Here is a 21,941-nt window from a genome sequence, read left to right on the forward strand (position 1 = left end):
TATTTAACAATTTGAAGTGATTAGTCTTTGTATAATAAACACTTAATTCACTCCAGGTTTAATTTTAAGCCATGAATTCTAGCATTTTAGAAATAGACAAAAGAAATATGACCTCTAATATTTTACTATCAAGTTTTACAAAACAAAATTATTAAAGTAGAAAAAACACACCTATGGCTTATAGTGATATACTGAGTGAAGCCACAGTGAGACCACTGAGTGAAATAATGATGCATTTTTTGGTTAAATTGAATTTTTATACTTTAACAATATTCAGAAATAATGACCTGTTTAATAAAAATAAGGCAGCATATATGAAAATGTGCTGATTTGTATGTAAGTGTTAACTAAATGTGCTTTCTGGAAACATTAAGAAATTGTCGTGGCAGAGTTTAATTACCAACAGTACAGTAATCAAATTCAGCCATGGCACATTTCTAAATCTTTGCCAAAAGCAACCCTTCTTATAAACTCACATAGGCTTCACTAGAACAGCAGACTGGTCAGGAGGAGGATACTGTCCTGCATCTTGACAGAAGCCTAAGTTTGTCTCACTAGTTCCTGACTAAAGGCTATGAAAATAGGGTGGTGGTAATGGGCATTTTCTTGATAATTAGCTGTGTAGGCAAATATGCTCTTTGGCAGACAATACAAATGTTGATTTAACGACCAGCCAATAAAGAGTGCTAAACTGCAAAACATTCATTGCTCAATTTCTCACAGATTTGGTTGAAGATTTAATCCTTAAACTCAGGTTTCCACTGTCACCAAATAACACCCTGCCACAGAAGTTATGATATAATGAAGTATATTTTATCCATAATTGATATGTACCTGCTTAGTAACTTCCATAGTTGACAAGTTTATACTATTCACATTAACATCACTAATGATGAAGAGTAACAGGCAAGTCATTCTGGACCCTTGGTTTTATAATAAAACTAATAAAACTTATTTGCCTAAACACATATAGCAGTACCTGTCCCATGGAAACTAAGGCATTTAAAAGGCTGGTAACGATAGTGGTAACCTATCACAAAACCAGTAAATTTCAGTTTATGTCTAGGTTTAAGAGATCATCTTTAAAGAACATGGTTTTAAACTGGAAGCAAGATACACTGTTTTAAAAACAAAAATAGCACAAGATAAGTGGCATGTACTGTGGCAATTTCCTTTAACATAGCTTTTTCAAATATAATCTACTCTACACTGCACTCAAGCTGCAGAAACATCCAAATTAGGAAAGGAAAAAAAAAGAAATACTGAGCCTTACAAGAAGGGCTTATACTCTAAGGAATATCTGAATAAATTGAGACATCTGCAGTAAAGTTTTACCTTCTCCCTAGCACATTTGAGATGAACTCAGTGTAACACTGTCTTCCAAGAAAAAAAAGACAATGTGATCAATGCAAGAACACATCAGGCTGCCCTGGACAGGCCAATCAATGTGAGAAAGAACCTTGCCCAGGGCCTTATGCAAATAGAAGCATGTCCTGCAACCTGGGGAGGGAACATGCGCAATAGATCAATTGGCTCTAAAAAACCTTACAGCTATATCAGCTTCAGAGGGTTCTGCAATTCATATTGCTGATGAATACCTCATATTTTCCACAAATTCTTAAAGTAGTCTATTTTTAATTGATAGTTAAAAACTCTTGTTGAGATCTAGAGTGCAGCAAAAAGGAAGAAACATGGGAAAAACACTCAGCATTACTTTTAAGAGTGTGCAAATAAAATTTTGACTTCTTGAAATTTCCTGGCATAGCAGAATTTTGCTGACATTGCAAGAGGTTAAATTTTTAGTACATCTGTATTTTATAAATAGGAAATAAAAATCTAAAAACAGCAAATACTACCTCAGGTAGTTCTTGAACAAGGAATAAAAATGTAGGAGAAATAATTCAAGATATAAAATTATAGTCATCGTTCTTGGGCTAAAAATCCACCCTGTCACCAAAGATTATGCTTTACAGTAGCTAACCTGCTGGTATAGGAGCACTTTTAAAGTTAGTATCTCTATCTCCAAAAATCTCTCTAAAATCTGATTAGAATGTATAATAAGCTGCTCAAGGGCTACTGAATACACAAAGTTAGTACGCAAAGCTCCGTCCCTGTCAAATGGTCTTGAAGGCAGGTCAGACGCTTTATAAGGCTACATACAAAATGCCCAATTATCAGGTCTTTGAGGAGTACTTGAAGGCAAAATTATTTCCTAAATTTTTCATTTTTTATTTGTTTTTAAACCTACTGTTTCTTCTAAGGAATTCCACATTTTAGAAAAGCCTTTTCTAACCTAAAATAAGTCAAAATCATATTTTAAATAGGAATTATAATGCCAGAAATTATAATATAGATATCACCAAGCAAATAAAAATTCTGTAAATACCTACTAGTACATTTATCTTAACTGTCTTCTACCCTGGAATTTTAAATTTAAAGTTTAGGTGCAGATGCATTTTTCTATCAAATATATAGCAAATATTTCTAATATTAAAAGCAAAATATACAATTTCTTTTAGCTATTGATGTATGAACTTTCCTCAACACTTCATAAAATATGAAAATCAGACATCTATTATAAAGTTCACATTTAAAACTGTTCATTTAATTGTTAAAAGAACACAAATATCTTAATATACTGGTTTATTCAGGCAATGAGGAAAAACTGAGACTGTGCAGAATAAACACAGCCTACTTTTTATTTTCCACATTTCTAGGGAATTCTATACTGGTAAGATTTTAAGTTTTACTTTACTGTAATAGGATTTTTTTCCTAAGGCATAACTAAACATGCCAGTCATTTTTACCTAGACTTAAAGCTTTATAAAAACTTTACTATTTACATGGAGAAAGCATAGAGATTTAAAATCAAAGCAATATAATACTCTTTTATAGCTTTTCAAGTATTGTATATCAGATGAAGTGCTTATAATAAACCAGAAAGGCATGTAGTAGCAGGTTAATTATAGGGACTCAAATGTTTCCTTTTTACAATTTTAATTTCAAATATAAGAATTTACACAGTGAAATGTAAACTTTAATTTATCATAAGTAAAATACAAAGGACCAAGCAACCATGGTTTAACTTTTTGTTACAATACTGAAATTGTTATATTTTCTCCATTATGTAAGAAAAAATGAAGAAAATTTTAGACTATTATCATCTAATATTTGATGTGTTGACATTGTGATAGGCACTGAATAATGAAATTCTATCATTCCTTATATAAATCTGCAGTTTTTTGTGTTTAAAAGCATAGTTTCAATTTTAAAAGTATGTCAGGTATGATATGCAGTTTACCAAAGAATTGTGTGCTTTACAGAATGTAGAATTTCTTGAAATGAAAAGTTCTCTCATTAATTAAAAATATCCTAATTGATTAGAAATTTATTTCATGCAGTTTTTAAAAGGACACATCAGAGAGAAGAGTGTTTCATGGAGAAGTTCATTACATTAGATTTTTTATTTTAAATTCACTGGATTTCAGTGATGGTTCTGACCTTTGTTGTGTAGCCTTAGACAAGTTCCTCAACCTTTCTGAGTCCTTAACCTGTAAAACAGATCTAATAATACCTACCTAATGGAATTAAACATAAGCTGTATAATGCCCTGCTAAAACAATGTTTAATGACCAAATATAGTGGTGTCCTAAATTAGGGGTCTCTTCTGAATGGCAGTATAGTGTAATGGTTATGAGCAAGGGCTTTGGAGTCAGAGTTTAGGTTTAAATTCTAGCTTCATCATTACTGGTTGTGTGATCTTAGTACTTAATATTTTGGTGATCCAGTTTCCTCATGTGGAACTGAGGGTAATAATTGTATGTATATCATGGAGTAGTTATAAGTTATCTGTTATTTGGTGGGTGCTCTGCTATATAGCTGTTACTGCCAGGTGTGACTTACAGAAATGGATAATGCAAAGGAGCAAACACTGGTAGCAGAAACTGTTACAGTGAGACTTGAAAGGCCAATACTATTTAGCTGGTATTAGAAGACAGCTGTCTATTTCTAGCATGAAATGAGATATAAAGAAGAGCCAACAAGGGCCTTGGCTAAGGAAACTCATCTGCTTTCTAGTTCTTCATAGAATGTCTTCAATTTTTTTTACTTAAACAATTTCCAGAACTCTGTAGCAGGACATATTCAAAATTCAAATTTAAATGATATTGGGCTTGCCTGTTATTTTAAAGTTTGGGTAATTAAGAATTGATTAAAATTGAAAGTCTGCTTAGAAGGTGTAGAATAAAATAAGCAATAAATAGGATACAGAATAAAAACTACACCATTATATAATTCAACAGAAAAAAGCAGAATTAAATCATGAAATACATGACAAACCTGGGATAAGAGTCACTATACAAATAAATATTACGTCATTTATTCTCACAGATACTTGATGAGAGAAACCAAAACCCACTATAACAAACTGAGAGGTCACACTTTAAAGGAAGGAAAAGCATATTTGAGTGTTTCTCATCTGTCAAATGGGCATAACAACAGTACTTCATGTTATGAGAGGCCCTGGCTGGGGAGATCAGTTGGTTAGAGCATCATCCCGATACGCCAAGGTGGTGGCTTGGATCCCCAGTCAGGACACAAACAAGAATCAACCAATAAATACGTAAGTGGAACAACAAATTGATGTATCTCTCCCTCTCTCTCTCTTCCTTTCCCCCCTCTCAAAATTAATAAATTAAAAAATTAAAAAAAATAAAATTGTTATGAGGATTTTAATCAGATAAAGTATGTTGTATAAAGTATATGTTTAGAACAGTGCCTGGTACACACTAAGTATCACTTAAGCATTAGTGACATTGAAGATGACTATGATAATGCCACTCTTTTTTGATTTGCAAGACATGCATAAATACTAGTTCTATTTAAAAATGTTCATTTTCAAAGACACTGCTATGAACTGCTTAGAATCGTTCTTGACCCAATCAAGTCTCAGTCCCCATGGCCGGCTGACGGATTACGTGGGGTCTATTACAATAGCACTGAAAGGACTCTCAGAGACTGAAAGAGGGCTTGAACACAGCAGTCAGATGTGAAGGTATCAGTTTTGCTTGAGAATGTATTGTAAGATCTTACAGAAAACATGAGTGTTACTAAATGTTAAGATTTATAATATGCTAAAGATATGTAATATATTATTACATTTTAATATTTAGGCAGATGCTCTAAAAATGTCTAATATGAAACAAAAATTTGAAAAAATTTGCTAAATATTTGAAGCTGGGCCTATAATAGTGCTTGAAACTAGTATTACACTATTAGACTCCCTGTCAAGATGGAGGCATGGGTAGACATGCTTCCCCTTCTCACGCAACTACAGAGAGAATTACAACCTTTTCTCAAAACAAGTAACAACCACAACTGTCAGAAAATCGCGCTGTATGGAAGTCCAACAACCAAGGATTTAAAGAAGCCACTTTCATCCAGACAGAGAGGAGGGGTGGAGTTGTGGAGATGGATGGAGAGGTGCAAAGATGGTGTGTAACACTGCCAGGCAGTGGCAGCAGCTGCAGAATGGATGCTCCCACATTCACATGTGGTGGATAAAAATTGGGAAGGATACCTTGGGAGTGAGTGAGTGATCCCAACCCCAAGCCAGACAACACAGTCCAGGGAAGATAAGTCCCTGTAACTTCTGGCTGTAAAAACCAGGAAGGGTTCAGGCAGCAGAAGAAACTGTGGGATTTTCAGGAGAGTTTGCTTAATGGGCCCTCAGGACTTAGAAAGAGCGCAAATCCACCCACTCTTGGAATCACCACAGGGGCAACAGCTAGAAGGGTGCCAGATGCATATGGGAACTGGGTGAAGCAACTGGAAATGGGGCAAATGCCAGGTAAACCTCCAGAAGCTCGGCAGCAGCATTATCCCCCCTTTGACCCCTCCCTCCACACAGAGCCACAAAGGGGTGAGGTGGGTTTCACCACCCTGGTGATTACCTAGGGCTCTGCCCCACAATTTATAGGTGCCTTATACAGGGAGTCATAGCAGCTCTACCTGCTTTGTAGAAAACAACAACAACAATATATAGAAATATATATATATAGAAAACATATATATACGCACACACACATATATGTAGAAAACAACAACAACAACAATAACACACATGGAGGCTGCCAAATTGAGGAAACAAAGAAATATGGCCCAAATGAAAGAACAGAACAAAACTCCAGAAAAAGTAGTAAACGAAACAGAGATAACGAACCTATCAGATGCAGAGTTCAAAACACTGGTGATCAGGATGCTCTAAGAACTCACTGAGTACAGCAACAACAAGGGAAGAAATGTAGGTTACACTAAGTTAAATAAAGAAAAAATCTGTAGGGAACCAAAAGTGGAGAAGATGAAGCTGAGCAACAAACCAACAATTTGGAACACAAGGAAGAAAAAAGCATTCAGTCAGAACAGCAGGAAGAAAAAATAATTTAAAAAAGGGGGATAGGCTTAGGAACCTGTGTGACAACTTTAAATGTACCAACATCCAAATCATAGGAGTGCCAGAAGGAAAAGAGGAAGAGCAAGAAATTGAAACTTATTTGAAAAAGCAATAAAAGAAAATTTCCCTAATTTGGCAAAGGAAACAGACATACAAGTCCAGAAAGCACAGAGACTCCCAAACAATTTGGATCCAAAGAGGAACACACCAAGACACACTATAACTAAAATGACACAGGTTAAAGACAAAGAGAAAATCATAAAAGCTGCAAGAGAAAAGCAGACAGTTACCTACAAAGGAGTTCCCATAAGACTATCAGCTGATTTCTCAAAAGAAACTTTGCAGGTAAGGAGGGACTGGCAAAAAGTATTTGAAGTGATGAAAAGCAGGGACTTACAACCTAGAGTACTCTATCCAGCAAAGCTATCACTTAGAATGGAAGGGCCCATAAAGTTCCTCCCAGACAAAGTAAAGCTAAATCAGTTCATCATCACCAAGCAACTATTATAAGAAATGTTAAAGGGACTTATTTTTAAAAAGAAGATCAAAACTATGAACCTTTAAAGGACAACAAATACAACCATCAACAATTGAAGGTAAAAAAACAAACTAAGCAAACAACCAGAACAGGAACAAAGTCATAGATATGGAGATCATTTGGAGAATTATCAGCTGGAAGGGGGGAAAGGGAAGAATAGGGGGAAAAATATAGGGATTAAGAAGTACAAATTGGTATGTACAAAATAGACAGAGGGATGTTAAGAATAGTATGGGAAGTGGAAAAGCCAAAAAAATTATATGCACAACCCATGGACATGAATAAGGGTGGGGGATTACTGGAGGGAAGGGGTGTACCAGGTGAAAGGGGGAAAAGGGTAAAAATTGGGACAACTGTAATAGCATAATCAATAAAGTATATTTTTAAAACTGACAAATTAGAATGAATAAAAGAAAAGAAACTATTATTACACTATTAATGGTATTATTGCAAATAAAAATTTTTTTCTGAGGTAAATTGAGCAGTAATACAACAGAGGCAATTCACAGGTTAGTGATTTCATTTTAGTACAATTTAAAGGGCACAGTTTCCAGAAAAAGTCAATATTTCTTTGTTACTAGCAGACAGACTATTAAAAACTATTAGAAAATCAACATTTATGAAGCACTGCTAGATGCCTTATAACTGAAAAGTAGCCAGTATAGGGAATTTTTACTGTAGGAGAAAGTTGAGTGTACTTTTTCTACCCAGTGCCTCTCCTTTAGAAAGATAAATGTCAAAATTTTTTCCAATCCAGATGTCTGACTAATATAGTACAGAAATTTGGACATAAAATGTTAGATATCAAGATTTATGACTACTGAGACATTAACTAGGTATATTAGAAATTAGAATACTTTTTAATCATTTGTCACCAAAATATTATATAGCAATTTTTATTGTATTCTGATGTTCTGTAGTAAACTTTGTTATGAAAAAATTCAAATAAGGTTAAGGAAAACTAAGAAGAAATCTGAATACACTAATAAATAATTAAATAGGCAAACTAATTTCTAGAGGATATGATATTTAATTTATTGAGTGTAATCACAGAAAACATAACTAAGTTTGGGGTTTGGGTTAAGTTTGTCTACTCCCTTTAATTAAGAAATTTCAATATTTTCTTAGCTGATTTTCTACATTCACTGATTAATTTACATTAATGGCCCTTCCAAGTATCCAAGGTTTCAGGGTTATGAACTATATCTCCTATACGCTCAAGTACACTCACTCTACATATCCCTGTTTTCCATCTTAGGTATCCACTTTATTCTCTCCTCCATCTTGTTTTATTCTATCCTGTGGTTTTATATGATGACTTATTTACATAAGTTATCTAGGATCAAAAAAATATTTAGTGTGGCCCAGGCTGGTGTGGCTCAGTTGGAACATTGTACCATAAACTGTAAGGTTGTGGGTTTGATTCCTGGTCAGAGCACATGCCTCAGTTGCAGGTTTGGTCTCCCATTTGGGACAAGCACGAGAGGCAACTGATCAGTGTTTCTCTCTCATGTCAATATTTCTCTTCCTCACCCCATCCCATCTCTAAAATAATCAATAAGCATGTGCTCAGGTGAGAATAAAAGAAAAGTATTTATTGTGTATATACTTATTATTCGATCAGTTGGGCTAGGAAGCATAGTAGGAACCAGAGAAAGTAATGGTTTAGTTACTTATTCTCTGTCAATTAAAAAATTTCTGAATGTCTTAGAGCAAAAGAAAAATGAATTAAGACATGGAATAAGAGACAAGGCTGGGAATAATTAATGAAACTGAAAATTGACCACAGCTCTGGGTTTATGGGAGACAAAGGTAAAAATGCATGATAGTTGTTATGTTCTGACAAAAGACCATAATAAGTTTATCACCAGAAACAATTCTCACTAATACTGAACTTAGACAAATTTACCACATGGATCTTTATATTGGGATGGTAACATGACCTCTGGACTACATCCCACGTCACAACTGCCTTACTATTGTGTAATATTCTCTTTGTTTAAATATGTTTTCTATGTATAACAGTCTGGAGGCCAGGGGTTTAACCTGTTTCCCCAGTACTTGTACAGAGTGGGATGTCCAACTGAATAAATGAATGAATATCTTTAATAGTTTTCTAAACCATTTCTTGTTTTGAAAGCATAATATTCAATCTTAACTCCAAAACAATTTCTACCATATCAAACTTATGTTGTCCAGGTGGCTTTATTGTGATCTAAATTCATTCAATGAAAAGGTATGGAAAACCTGTAACAATGTGAGGTGAAAAATAGTTAACATACATGTAGGGATTAAAAGTTCCCGATCCTGAAAGTTAGTATCACAGTGGCTTAGTAGAGTATCATCTTGTTTCTTTGGGCTCAAGGAAAGTTTTAGACCCATAGTGTGATCATCTCAGAGACACAAGAGCAGGAAAAATAATAGCTATTCCTACCCCATCTCCTTTATTGTTACAGAAACCTGATAACCAGTATATCAAGGAGAAACCCGGGGTATTGAAATGAACTTAGAATACAGTATTCTACTCTATTTCATTTTGACCTAAACCACATGAATTGTACTTCTATCTTGATCATCACTTCATAGTCCTGATTTTTTTTTTCCCTACTGCTATAATCCCTTTCTTTCTCTGGACAGATTCCATTTTCTAACTCTCCATACAATGGTTGAAGCCTTAAAGTTGCTTTGTTTATTCTTTCCCAAGTACTGAATCTTGTTCTTTTTTCCCCCTTCCTTCCCTATAAGGCAGTAAGCTGGGCTTGGTCTGGGAGAGAAGGTACTCTTAAAACCAATGACTACATTCTATTTGCTCAGTTATCACTCAATGCCATGCTTTTCTGTCCCCTGTAACTGGATTGCAAATTTTTTCAAACTGGAGCTGACCATTGTCCATAGATACTACTTAGTATCTATGGATGATCTACCTCTACTCCCTCCAAAGCCAATCTCTCCAGCTAAACTAGCTCTTCCTGAACTTCAGTTATAAGACTCTTGCCCAGATATGGCTTCTATCCTTGTTTCTTGAGCTTTACCCTAACATGGATCTAGTATGCTTTGAGTCTGAATCTACCTGGCTCTCGTGTTGAGTAAATTACATAATAAAGATTGAGGTCTAACTTCTAAAATAGAAGTTGAAAAGTTTTGATTTCAAAATTTTTTGTCCTCTAAGAGCTCTTTTCAATTGTGGTGTCCAATCAGAAGTGTTACTGGGGTTGCATATTTTATTTGGGGGAATGCTTATATTGAGTGATCATCATAAGGCTATAAAAACAGAAAACAAACCTCATTATTAATTGAAATGTGTTTTTTGCAATCTTTCTTTAAAAAAGGCTTACAACAGTTGATCATGCTCTCACATCTGCAGTAAAATTAAAATCTTTCATTAAGATCTTTGATAAAACCAATGGAAAAAAGTATTTTGTATGTTTTTTATTATGTTTTATTTATTTATTTTTAGAGAGGGGAAGGGAAGGAGAAAGAGAGAGAGAGAAACTTTGGTGTGTGGTTGCCTCTCACACACCCTCTACTGGAGAACTGGCCTGTAGCCCAGACATGTGCCCTGACTGGGAATTGAACAGGTGACCCTTTGGTTCACAGGCTGGCAACTCAATCCACTGAGCCACACCAGCCAGGGCGAGAAGTTATTTCTTATAGAGTACCCAATCTCTCAGTTTCAGAGATATGTAAGTCCTGGATGAAGCTCATCTATGTGGGTATTAAAAAAGTCTCCTGCAAAGGTAATTCTAATGGAAAACTATGGATTCTTGACTCTATAGAAACCTCGACTCTACAGAAAAGATTATTGTAAAAGATTAATGAAATTTTTCTCCATTTCAGCCTTCTGAACAACCTGATCTTGATGTGACTGAGGCATATAAATATTAAGGAGCACATTAGGTCCATAGTGGGAATGATCTTTTGAGGATGGAAATAATCAAAAGTACTATCATACATAATGGTGGAACAATTAATGTTTTTCCCTTAAGCTCAGGAACAAAATGATGTCCACTCCATTTCTATCCATCACAGCACTGGAGAGGGCAATTAGAAACCTCTACTCCCAGAAGGCATCTAGACTGGCAAGGAAAACTATCTTTAGTCACAGATTATATAATCTTGAATGCAGAAAATGCTAAAGAATTCCTTAAAAAACTTACTAGAACTAACAAATGAGTTCAGCAAGTTTGCAGAATACAAGACCAATATACAAAAATTAATCTTATTTCTATATACTAGCAATGAACAATCTGAAAATAAAATTAAAAGAACTATTTCATTTAGAATAGAATCAAAAACAACAAAATAGGAGTAACTTTAACAAAATAAGTGTGAGAGTTGCACACTGAAAACAAAAAAAATTTTGAAAGATATAAATAAGTGGAAAGAATTTAGCCCATGTTCATGGATTAAAAGACTTAATGTTATTAAGATATCAGGGGAAAAGAGGAAGGGTTTGCAGGAACAAGTATAAAGGACACATGGACAAAAACAAGGAGGGAGTGGAAATGGGAGGGAGGTGGGGAGGGTTGGGATGGGGGTAAAAGGCAGAGCAACAATTAAAATAAAATAAAATTTAAAAAAATATCAATACTCCCCAAATTGATCTACAGAGTTAATTCTAATCAAAATTTCAGCTCCTTTTTTTGGTAGAAATTAACAAACTGATCCTAAAATTCATATGGAAATGTACTGAGAACAGCCAAAAATCTTCACAAAGAACAAAACTGGAGGATCCATACTTCCCAGTTTCAAAACTTGCTGCAAAGCCAAAAGCTGGTGTGGTACTATATAAGGACAAGCATGTATACCATTGAAATAGAATTGAGAGTCCAGAGCAAGCCCTTATATATATAGTCAGGGGTACTAAGACAAGTGGAAAAGAACAGTCTTTTCAACAAATGGTGCTGAGACAAATCATTTAAGAATTAAGCTGGATCCCTACTTCATACAATGTACAAAAATTAACTCAAGTGACAAAAACTATATAAATTGGACTTCATTAAAATTTTTAAAAAGACCTTCTGTACTTCAAAAAACATGGTAAAGAAAGTAAAAAGGTAACTCACAGAATGGGAGAAAATATTTGCAAACAATGTATCTGATCAGGGACTTATATCTAGAACATATAAATACTGTTGAGTCTTAAAACTCAACAGTAAAACTAACACAATTTAAAAATGGACAAAGAATTTGAATACAGAGTCTCTTTTGAGGTGATAAAAGTGTTCTAAAACCAGATAGTGGTGACAGTTGCACACTTCTGTAAATATACTAAAAACCATTGAATTGTACTCTTTAAAAGGTAAATTGCATGGTCTGTGATTGTATCTCAATGAAGCTCAATAAATCTCAATTATATCTCAATAAATATGTATAAAATGTATCTCAAAAATTTTTAAAAAGTTAAGAAATGGATAATGGGGGAAAGAGGGGGAAGGGTCAAGTTAAGGAACATGTACAAAGGACCTGTGGTCAAGGACAATGGGGTGCGGATTGTCTTTAGGAGCAGGGGTTGCACAGTGCAGGGGAGAACAATGGGGGAAAAAAACGGGAACAACTGTAACTGAACAGTAAAAATAAGTAAATAAAAAAGAGGAAACAAGCAAAAATAAACTCATTATAAATGAAAAATAATGTTAATCTCATGATTGGAGATGAAGTGGAAACTTTCCTAGACTTATTCCTCACATTGCCATATACCATTATGAATGCAACTATAACTTAGTTTAGTAATTTTCCTCTTTAACTGAGAAGTCATAGAGAAACAATCTTCTCAGTCAGCCTTACAGCTGGGGGATAGCAGCAGACAGGAGACTATATGAGACCAACACCAGAAATGAAAAGTGTAAATTGTCTTAGTATGACAGAATTGATTAGGCAGAATTCCTAAATTCATCAAATTCAAATGGAGGGTAGGACGAATGAGTCAATTTAATTACTAAAAGCTATTTGTAATGCTTACTCTGTATATTGGTCAGTTAACTATATAGATATTAAGACTGTGTTGCTGTAATATATACTGTTCCCACTCTGAGGTGGGGAGAATAAGAGCAATATTAGACTTTTTATTTTTGAGTTGTTTCCAGATGATTTGGGTAAGAATATTTAGAGATAAATGATAACTTTTAAGAAAAGTGAGTTAGTATGTACTAAAGTTTTAAATTGTGAAACTTATAAACACTACAAAAAAAGGGGGGAGTTAATTGGGAATATTTTCTAAAAAATGTAGTATGGAAATTCACCTGGGAGGGAGAAATGGCATTAGCAAAAATGAGAATGAGCATAACCTGTGGGCATTTAGACTCACATTCAAGTAACATTGATTTAATTCCTAGTAAATAAGAATTTTCTAATTTAATGCTCAAATTTTGCTAAGGGTACTTACAGAGGAGGACAACTATAAGGAATCTGACCCAACTTGTAATTTGTAGGTATCTGAACTAGGATTCAAATCGGGTCATCTCCTAAATTTCTTGTTCTTATACTACACTAGATTTGAGGTAGGCGATAGAGGCGTAGTGAGATGGAACAATGGCAGTGAGAAAATTAGACTTGGACTGAAAGTTTTTTTGGAAAAAATACCATTGGAAAGAGATAATCAGATTATTCATGGAGGTCTTAAAGTTACAGAAAGGAAAGATTTCAGAAGAAAAACCTGACAAAAGGTGTTGGTTGGTTAGATGTGGAACAAAAGGAGAGATGTTAATATAAACACTAACAAATGGAATCATTCTGTTAAAGTGGGACCTGTTAATACATATTAAAAAATATTTAAATAAAAGTTAAAAAAATCAAACCTCAATATTTAGGTAACTCCTGTGGCACTACACAAATCACATTTGTATATGGAACTCTCTTTCTCCAAATACTCTGATTTGATTTCTAATTTATTCTATTAATCACAATTATTAAATATCCAGTATGTGAAACCATTCCACCCAGTACCTACACATTTGCATATTCACTGTTCATTACTCTTCATCTGTCCTGCTTGGATTCCTTTCATATCCACTTTGATATGCTTCTGTAGGTGTGTATGGGGGAGGGATACACTACACTCTCCTCTTCCTCATTAAGCTTTCCAGACCTGTTGTTACTAACCAATGAGAATCTGTCTCCTTAACATCTCTAAAGTGTGCTCCTTCCTTACCACTCCCACTACTTCTATGTTGGTAAAACCCTTCACTGGATCTTACTTGGGCTCCTGCAACTAACTCTTGAAACGAGTGTTGCCAACACTCAATAAAAAGATGGTATGTACACTATATGCAAGGCAGCGATAAAACTAAATAGAGGAAGCAAGAATAATATAACTTCTGGTTTCTCTTAAAGGACCATACAGAACAGTTAGAAACTAAATTATTTTCATATAAAACCAGAGAATTAAGATAGCATTCCATACAAGTTGTAATCATCCCATACATTAACATGTTATTTGTATCATGTAGGCAGCCAACTCAAAATTCAAGTTATATTGCAAATGGCAACTTATTTTTAGTGAATTACCTACATTTTAAAGTAGGTCTGTAAGAAGCATTTTGGCCTGAATTACTTTGATTTTATTATGGCTCAGTTTTTCTTTGGCGTATCCTCCCCTTCTCAATTCTAGATTCCCAAAGGCCCACCTTTTAGATATTCCCATAGCTTTCAGTAAGCAGATATCCTACCAGCATCCAATTTATTTTGTTCTTTGTAGACAAGTTTAAATAATGCTTCTTTAAGGTCACAGTTAGCTGATGTCATGAAAGGTAAAAACTAATACTTGTCCCATTCCATTTTCTCTTCAGAGTAAACCCAAATCTTGTTCTAGGGAATTTCAAAAGATCATCTCAGAGTAGACTGAGCTTGAGTGTGCTCACAGAGTTATGTCCAACAACTAGTCCTCTATCAGCTGCTGAAGGTCAGCTTAGGCTGCCTGGAGGCTGGGGAGCCCAGCATGAACAATGGCAGGAAAACAGAGTTCCCTTCATTCCTTAATTCACATGCAAGTGAGGTGCCAATCAAGTGCTGACAAGCATGGAGAAACCAAAATCAAAAGTGGGTAGACATACTTTCAAAAGGAACAGTTTTCACACATTTCTAAATGATGTTTTTAATGGTGGTTCTTTATGTACCACTAATAATATAAAAAAATTAAATCAATTAGAAAAATACAAATTTTATATCAGCTGAGATAATTCAATAAACTAAAAATACATTTACTATAATTATTTAATGTGTTTTGTAAAAAATGTCAACACTTTGAATAAGGAAAGGCATGTGAATGCAAATTGATTTACTGAGCACTGCAAACAGGGCAGGTAAGGAGAGGTGGTCATTAACAAGGAAAGCTAACTCATTTCCAATGAAAAGAAAATTTTAAGGCTGCTTGATTTTGTCAAACTATCGCCTAGAAGACAAGAGCGAAGCACTCTGAAATGACCAACAATGGAAGCAATGGAATCACTTCATCAAAGTGGCTAGTGAAAGAGATGATGGAAAAGCTTAAAACTGTGTTGTTTTTTAATGACAGTTAATTTCCAACAAATGAGATCAGACTTTAACAACTAATATAAGGAAAAAGTAAGCTGCATTATTTGTAGATGTCTTTCTGAATGAATTTGGTAAATGCATTCAGATTATGACTACTGATTTTATCAGTGTATAAAACAATTTCTAACACAGAAATGTAAGGCTTTGGAACAGTAACTTTACATACTGGTGTTATCTTTATGCTGGCACTACTTTAAATACAGATACCACCAGGCAGATATGTTACTTTTAAAAACTGATTATCAATTCATAAAATAAGTAGTTCTTCCCTTTTGCCTCCAATGGCTGAATACTGGAATTGCTACCAGAGTTATATCAACAGTTATTTTTACTAGGATCACAGAAAATTTAGAGAATTGGAAACTTGAGCTGTCACCACATAACAAAAATAAAAGTAGGGAAAGGCATATTTTTAGTATCACTTTTTCCATTATTATAGTGAACTGTACACTGTCTGAAAAAAATTAGACCTGATCAGATTCCAAAATTTACTATGACAAAATCAACATTGGTTTTGAAAAATCAATCTCTTATGTATAATGTATTCTTTAGGGGAAATTTAATACTTTAAGGTAGAATAAAATCATAAATTATGTTCTCAGTTTTTAAAAACAATAATTAGCAAAATATGAAAGCTCTGCAATTATTTTGTGCTCTAAGTTTAGAAGTAATTTATTTTCAGATACCTATTAATTTTTAATTTAATTTTAATTTTAAACTATAAATTATAAACCACATTTAATTTTAAACTATAATTATAAACAATTTAAATTTAGTAAACGGCGGGATACATTTTAAAACAGGTCCTGAATGGTACCTGTTTTTCAAACAATAATCACTATAAGTAATTGCATATATTATTGGAGCTGTACTATCCACATAGTTTACATTTAAAATACATTTTCTTAAAATTCATGACCGAAAAAATGAAAGAACGTAAACTTGTATGAGATTGGTAGAAAAACAATCTCCAAACATTCAAAGATGTTGTTACAAATTAAGACTGTTCCGTAAGATGTGTGTGTGGGAGGGAGTGTAGAGAGTTTTTAATCAGGAGTAGAATTTTATGACACTTGTGTTTAACTTTACTGAAATCCAGAGGATTAAATATGTGATATGTATAATGTATTACTGAGACAAAAAACATAAACAATAATTTATGATGCTCACAATTTACTTTCTTATAAAGTTAATATTAAAATTTTAAATCCACGTAAAACATTTTCAGGTATTATACTTATGCTGAAAAATCCTGAGAGAATGAGTACTCTTCAACATTTTAAACATTATGACTCATCTCCTAATAATATTGGGGAGAATAGGTAGGAATATTATTCAACTTTAGGTAAAAGCAAAAGGTTTAAAAATATTTTAATTTTTTCTCATTGTTTTTTATCAATGCTACCTTTTAAAAACCCTTTTGCAATTCAGTAGAAACACAATGGTCTTATATATAGTAATCATGCTTTGCCAAAAGTTTATGTAAACTCATCCGTGTACAATGATATTTATTTGGAGGAATCCATGTTATTAGGTCAGGGATCATAGTTTCTTTAGTTGCCACCATCCGTACAGCCCCATCACATAACCCCACCCAAGTCACTTCACAAAAGGTAGCACATATATGAAGTTGAGATAATTGCCATTAATATTTTAAAACCCAAACAAGGTATATTGCATTAAATAGACTTCTCAGGCCTGGTGCTGCCTGACAGATACGTGATGTGCCAGTGGTTACATTATACTCCTCCTCCCATGCATGCACCTCCTGCAGAGACAGCAGACTACAGAAGCTGACCCTTACTGAGACCATCTTGTCTCTCTGACAAAGCTCCTTTTTAACTTCTTACTTACTGGTTACTTCCTGCGATGGAGAAAAACTTTAGCTCAGCTTGTGATAATTTCACAGGCCCTGAGGACCCTGACCCTAATAGCCTCAAGGTCAGAAGTCAAGTCTTGTTCTGAAACATCTGTGTGCTTTATATTAAAGTGGAACAAAAGTGGAGAAATATCCACCAGTGTGTGACAAGAAGGACAGGCAAAACAGGACCGACACACTGGTCATCTGTTACTCCAGCATCTTAACTTCATTTTAAAAATTGTCTAAAATTTGCTTTAATTCCAAATTTGATGTACAAAAGATTTTTTACAAACTGTAAAAAAATGAGACTTTATTTTTTACAGAAGTCTTAAATTTGATTAGTCTTTGAAACATATTTTAAACTATTACTCTAAATGTCAGTGAAACTTCATGTTTTGAGTAATATTACAGTGTACAAAGAAAACACAAACTACATAAATGAAAGCTTTGTATACAGTAGCTGTAGGGTTAAAAGAACAATTTAAAAGAAAACATTTACATTTTTAAAAGTACATTACACTAGTTTGTTAGATATCTTAAGATATCCATTATATATTAAAATAAATTCAGCAGAGTTAAAAGTACTTGGAAACTGTTTCTAAAAAGGGAAATAATTTTAAGAAATAAACGACTAACTTATTTCTTGATCTTAAGAGATTATAAACACTTGTAAATTTAGGTCAGCAAAATTATTCTCAGGTGTCACCACTAGTTTTACATATAAATTAAGTGGGTAAGCAATAAAGCGTGGGGAGGTTGAAAAGGCCATGGGAATATATTTAATTTCCACAAAAGGAGAAATACTTAGCAAAGTTTTGAAATGTAAAAATTAGACAACCAAAGATGTGCCTGCTTTAATGCCCACTTGAGGCTATTAGATTTTAAAATTATGAATACACTTTAATCAAATTAATCATTTTTTATTAGAGCACAAGTACCCTCCTGTGACATAGGAGTCAGGGGTGTGAAGGCACAAGTTCTTCATCAGTGTATTCTTAGTGCTGATTACACCTCCTTAAACATTCACAATGGTATTTGTATTATTGTAGATTATATAGACAATATTCAGAAATCTTGATAATTTTTTCTATCATGTACATATAATCTTAACTCCAAGAATGAGATTATTTTGAAATGTAAAGATTTCTATGGTGAAGCAATGAGTACCACTCAGAAGCAGATTAAAGAAGCTTTCTGATTCTGTGGGTATTCATTATGTAGATTCTGATCAGGCGCTAATTTGTAGAGAGAAGTCAGGTAAAGATTATCAAAATATTCCCAAATATTCAAAGGGTCTCTTGAGAGTTCTTAACACTTTACAGATAATATATGCTTCAATAGTATATACATAAAACAGGAAACATAAATATCATAAAACGTATAAAAATTTTGGCTATAATGTAGAAATTTAAAAGTAATAAATAAGGAACAGGCAAAGAGCTTTCTGGTTAGTATTAATAAGCTCTGCCAAATTAAATAAGTAAATATATCCCTTTTAAATGTCACAAAATTATTTACTCAAAATACATTATTTTCATCCACTATAAAGGGATTTAAAGTAATGATACCAACATTAGGTACCAAAAGGGAGTGGGGGGGATAAACCCAAAAGGAGTTTGGACATTGAAAACAGAATTAAATGTGCACTTACCAGTTCAACAAAAGCAAGTCCTCCATAGCTATGAGCAACAAAAAATACATTCTCAGCTGCAGACTGGGCTATGAAATGGTCCCACACATAGACTGCATGTTCTTCAGGAGAACCATTTTCCTACAAATAAAACAAGTATATATTATATACTGTATCAAATTATCATCATAATGATCAAAAATTAAATTATGTACTTGTTTGTGTAGCATAAAAAATAAGATGGTTATAGCTTATAATAATACAAAAACTACATTATTCAAATTAGAGAATAAATTAGTATTATACTATTATTAAAATATTGCTAAGCTTAACTGCTACTACAATCTTCTGAAACAAAATATTTAAAATAAGCACATCTTTGAGGGCAAATTACATTCTGGGTATATCTGAGATATTAAAATATATCTAAGGACATTAGTTGCGTAACAGAAAACTATAGTGGTCTTATGATAAAACTGTTACACTAAAAAATTCAGATACAATTCTATGTATATTTGAAAATATTTGTTATACATAAATCTAAATTATTTGAATTATAAAATTTCAAGTAGCTCTGGAGCTGAAAATAAGCAGAAGTGAGCAACAAATATTTTTATTTATATTATCTGAAAATATACTTAAAAAAGGCTTTCCATACAAATTTTATTTCTAGAACCAAGAGATATCTAAGCATACAAACCCAAGGCCTTTTACATTTCTCCTAAATTGCTAAACCTTAATAAATGTATGCATGTTGCTTTAATTCCAAAAGCTCTATAATAACTGTAAACTGTTGTGTTTATTTCTATAGCTGACACATATTGTGGTAAAACCTGGATAATGTGAAAAAGAAAGGAAATCCAAAGACCTAAATAATATTGATCAGAAAACAAACTGCTAATAACTAACACATAATGAAAATATTTTGTGCAAATATTTCTTGGAAGCTTTAACACCAAAAGTTTAATCCCCTAAGAATGTCATGGTATTAAACAACGAACACAATTTATTTGTATTTTTCATCTCAGAAATTATACACTATCATATAAAGGTCCATATGAATAGTTTACTTGGCCCCTGAAAGCTGTTGTTTCTTAATGTCTATCTCTGCCTTAAATTTCTCTCCAGAGTTCCAGGCCCAAGGTCATTTCCTATGGATATCCCACAGATACTTCCAAATCAACCAATGCAGCACTGTGCTAAAAACTTCCTCTGCAAATCTGTGTCACTGTCTGTGCTCCCCACCTCCAGCTAAAACCTGAGCATCATATTTTATTTCTTTCTCCCTTAAACTCCACATATAATCAATCATTAAAATGCTGTTGATTCTGTCCCTAGCCGTCTCTTAAATCCATTCACTTCTTGCCACTCTCATTTCCTCTGGCTTAGCTCATGCCACCATCATTTCACATGTCAATGATGGCAAAAGTCTCCAGCTCACTTTCCCTGCTTCTGGAGTTGCCCATGTAAATGCTCTCTCTTTCTGATTTTGTAATGAGAACAACCGTTCAAAAATGCAAATATGATCATGTTGCCACATTATTCACCTTCTGCTTAGAGCCTTTCAAAGTTTCTACATTGCACTCAGGATCAAGTTTGAACTCAGTATGTTTGACATTAAGGCCTTTCTAGGTCTGGCTTCTGCCTTGAACTGTATCTCTCACCAGTGCCCCTAAAACACAATAACCCAAAAGACACCTTTTTTCCACCATGAGAGACAACAGAGAACACTTTCTGCATTCCAACTGCAGCGAACAACTTGCAGTAACCTAACTATGCCATACTTTTCTTGTCTCTGGACTCCATTTCAAAAGTGACCCTTGCGCTGTGCCCTCACTTCACCTACCACCTTCACCTATACAATTCCTACTTGTCTTCTGAACCCAAATGAGACATCACCTTCTATCAAATGTTGTTCCAATTATCCCCAAGGCTAGGTAACGTCCTACAACACCTTGTGCATGCTCCCATTGTCGCACTGAATGATTTTTATTGTAATTGCTTGTTATATTATCAAATTTTGGAGGCCAAGAACTGAGTCTTGTTAATTAAATCTCAGGGTAATAAATAAATAATGCTAAGAAAACATTTATCTTCAGGAGGATTACTTACAACCTTGTAGCCATATACTGAAATACAAATATACTTTCAAAGATAACTATTAGTAACAAATATGAAATTACCCATGCCAAAAGTGTATAAAATAAATACAAGAACACTGAGTGGAAAGAAATCATTTTACAGCGTTTTTGACTTTAATAATTTAGTTTTCATTAGTTTTCAAAGTAGAAAACTGGGTATCATAAAAATCAGGGCAGTTAACTGTAGGGAAGAAAAAGTTGTAATTGGGATATTGGGGTTTTGGTGACTGACAATGTTTCATTTCTTGACTAGGATGGTAGTTACACAGTATGTTCTTTATATAGTTATAGTTAAACTGACTAACATGAGGGGTGACCCCCCCCACCAAATCCCAGAATTATCTCCTGGAGAGCTTCCTCTACTAGGTGAGTGTTCTAGAAGCCGATCTGTATCAGTGTACCAGCTAGCATTGTTCTAAGAGGCTACATTTGTTTTCAGTGAATTTTTTTTGGAGGTTCTTTCAACATGTTGGCCCACTGCATGATGGGTGACTTATGCATGCACCTGCCCACATCACACTGAGTGTTCAGAAGTTTTTAACCAAAAATGGTATGACCCCCATACCCCACCCTCCCTATTCACCTGATCTTGCCAGTGGCAAATGTCTTTGTTTTCCCCAGATGAAAAATATCTTCAAAGGGTAATATTTTGTTGATGTGGAAGAGGTTAAAAAAATGGCAAAGCACTAAAAGGCATCAAAATCCACGAAATGAAAAACTGTTTTGAGCAGCAGAAAAAAAGGTCTTCATAGGTATATTGTATCAATTGGAGAGCACTTCAAAGGTGA

The 21,941-nt window shown here is 33.9% G+C and overlaps 1 protein-coding gene across 5 annotated transcripts in view; it reads right to left on the minus strand.

The window, feature by feature from the left end:
* Positions 1-21,941, minus strand: part of FAM172A (family with sequence similarity 172 member A) — a 410,616-nt gene that overhangs the window by 177,165 nt on the left and 211,510 nt on the right. For all 5 annotated transcript variants that reach the window (XM_028531429.2, XM_028531422.2, XM_036020535.1 and 2 more), the window contains one exon: positions 19,034-19,153. In XM_028531429.2, coding sequence (XP_028387230.1) covers positions 19,034-19,153 — 120 coding nt within the window. The remainder of the gene's footprint in view (positions 1-19,033; positions 19,154-21,941) is intronic.

The sequence above is a fragment of the Phyllostomus discolor genome, chromosome 3 (assembly GCF_004126475.2).
Source record: "Phyllostomus discolor isolate MPI-MPIP mPhyDis1 chromosome 3, mPhyDis1.pri.v3, whole genome shotgun sequence".
Taxonomy (NCBI): Eukaryota; Metazoa; Chordata; class Mammalia; order Chiroptera; family Phyllostomidae; genus Phyllostomus; species Phyllostomus discolor.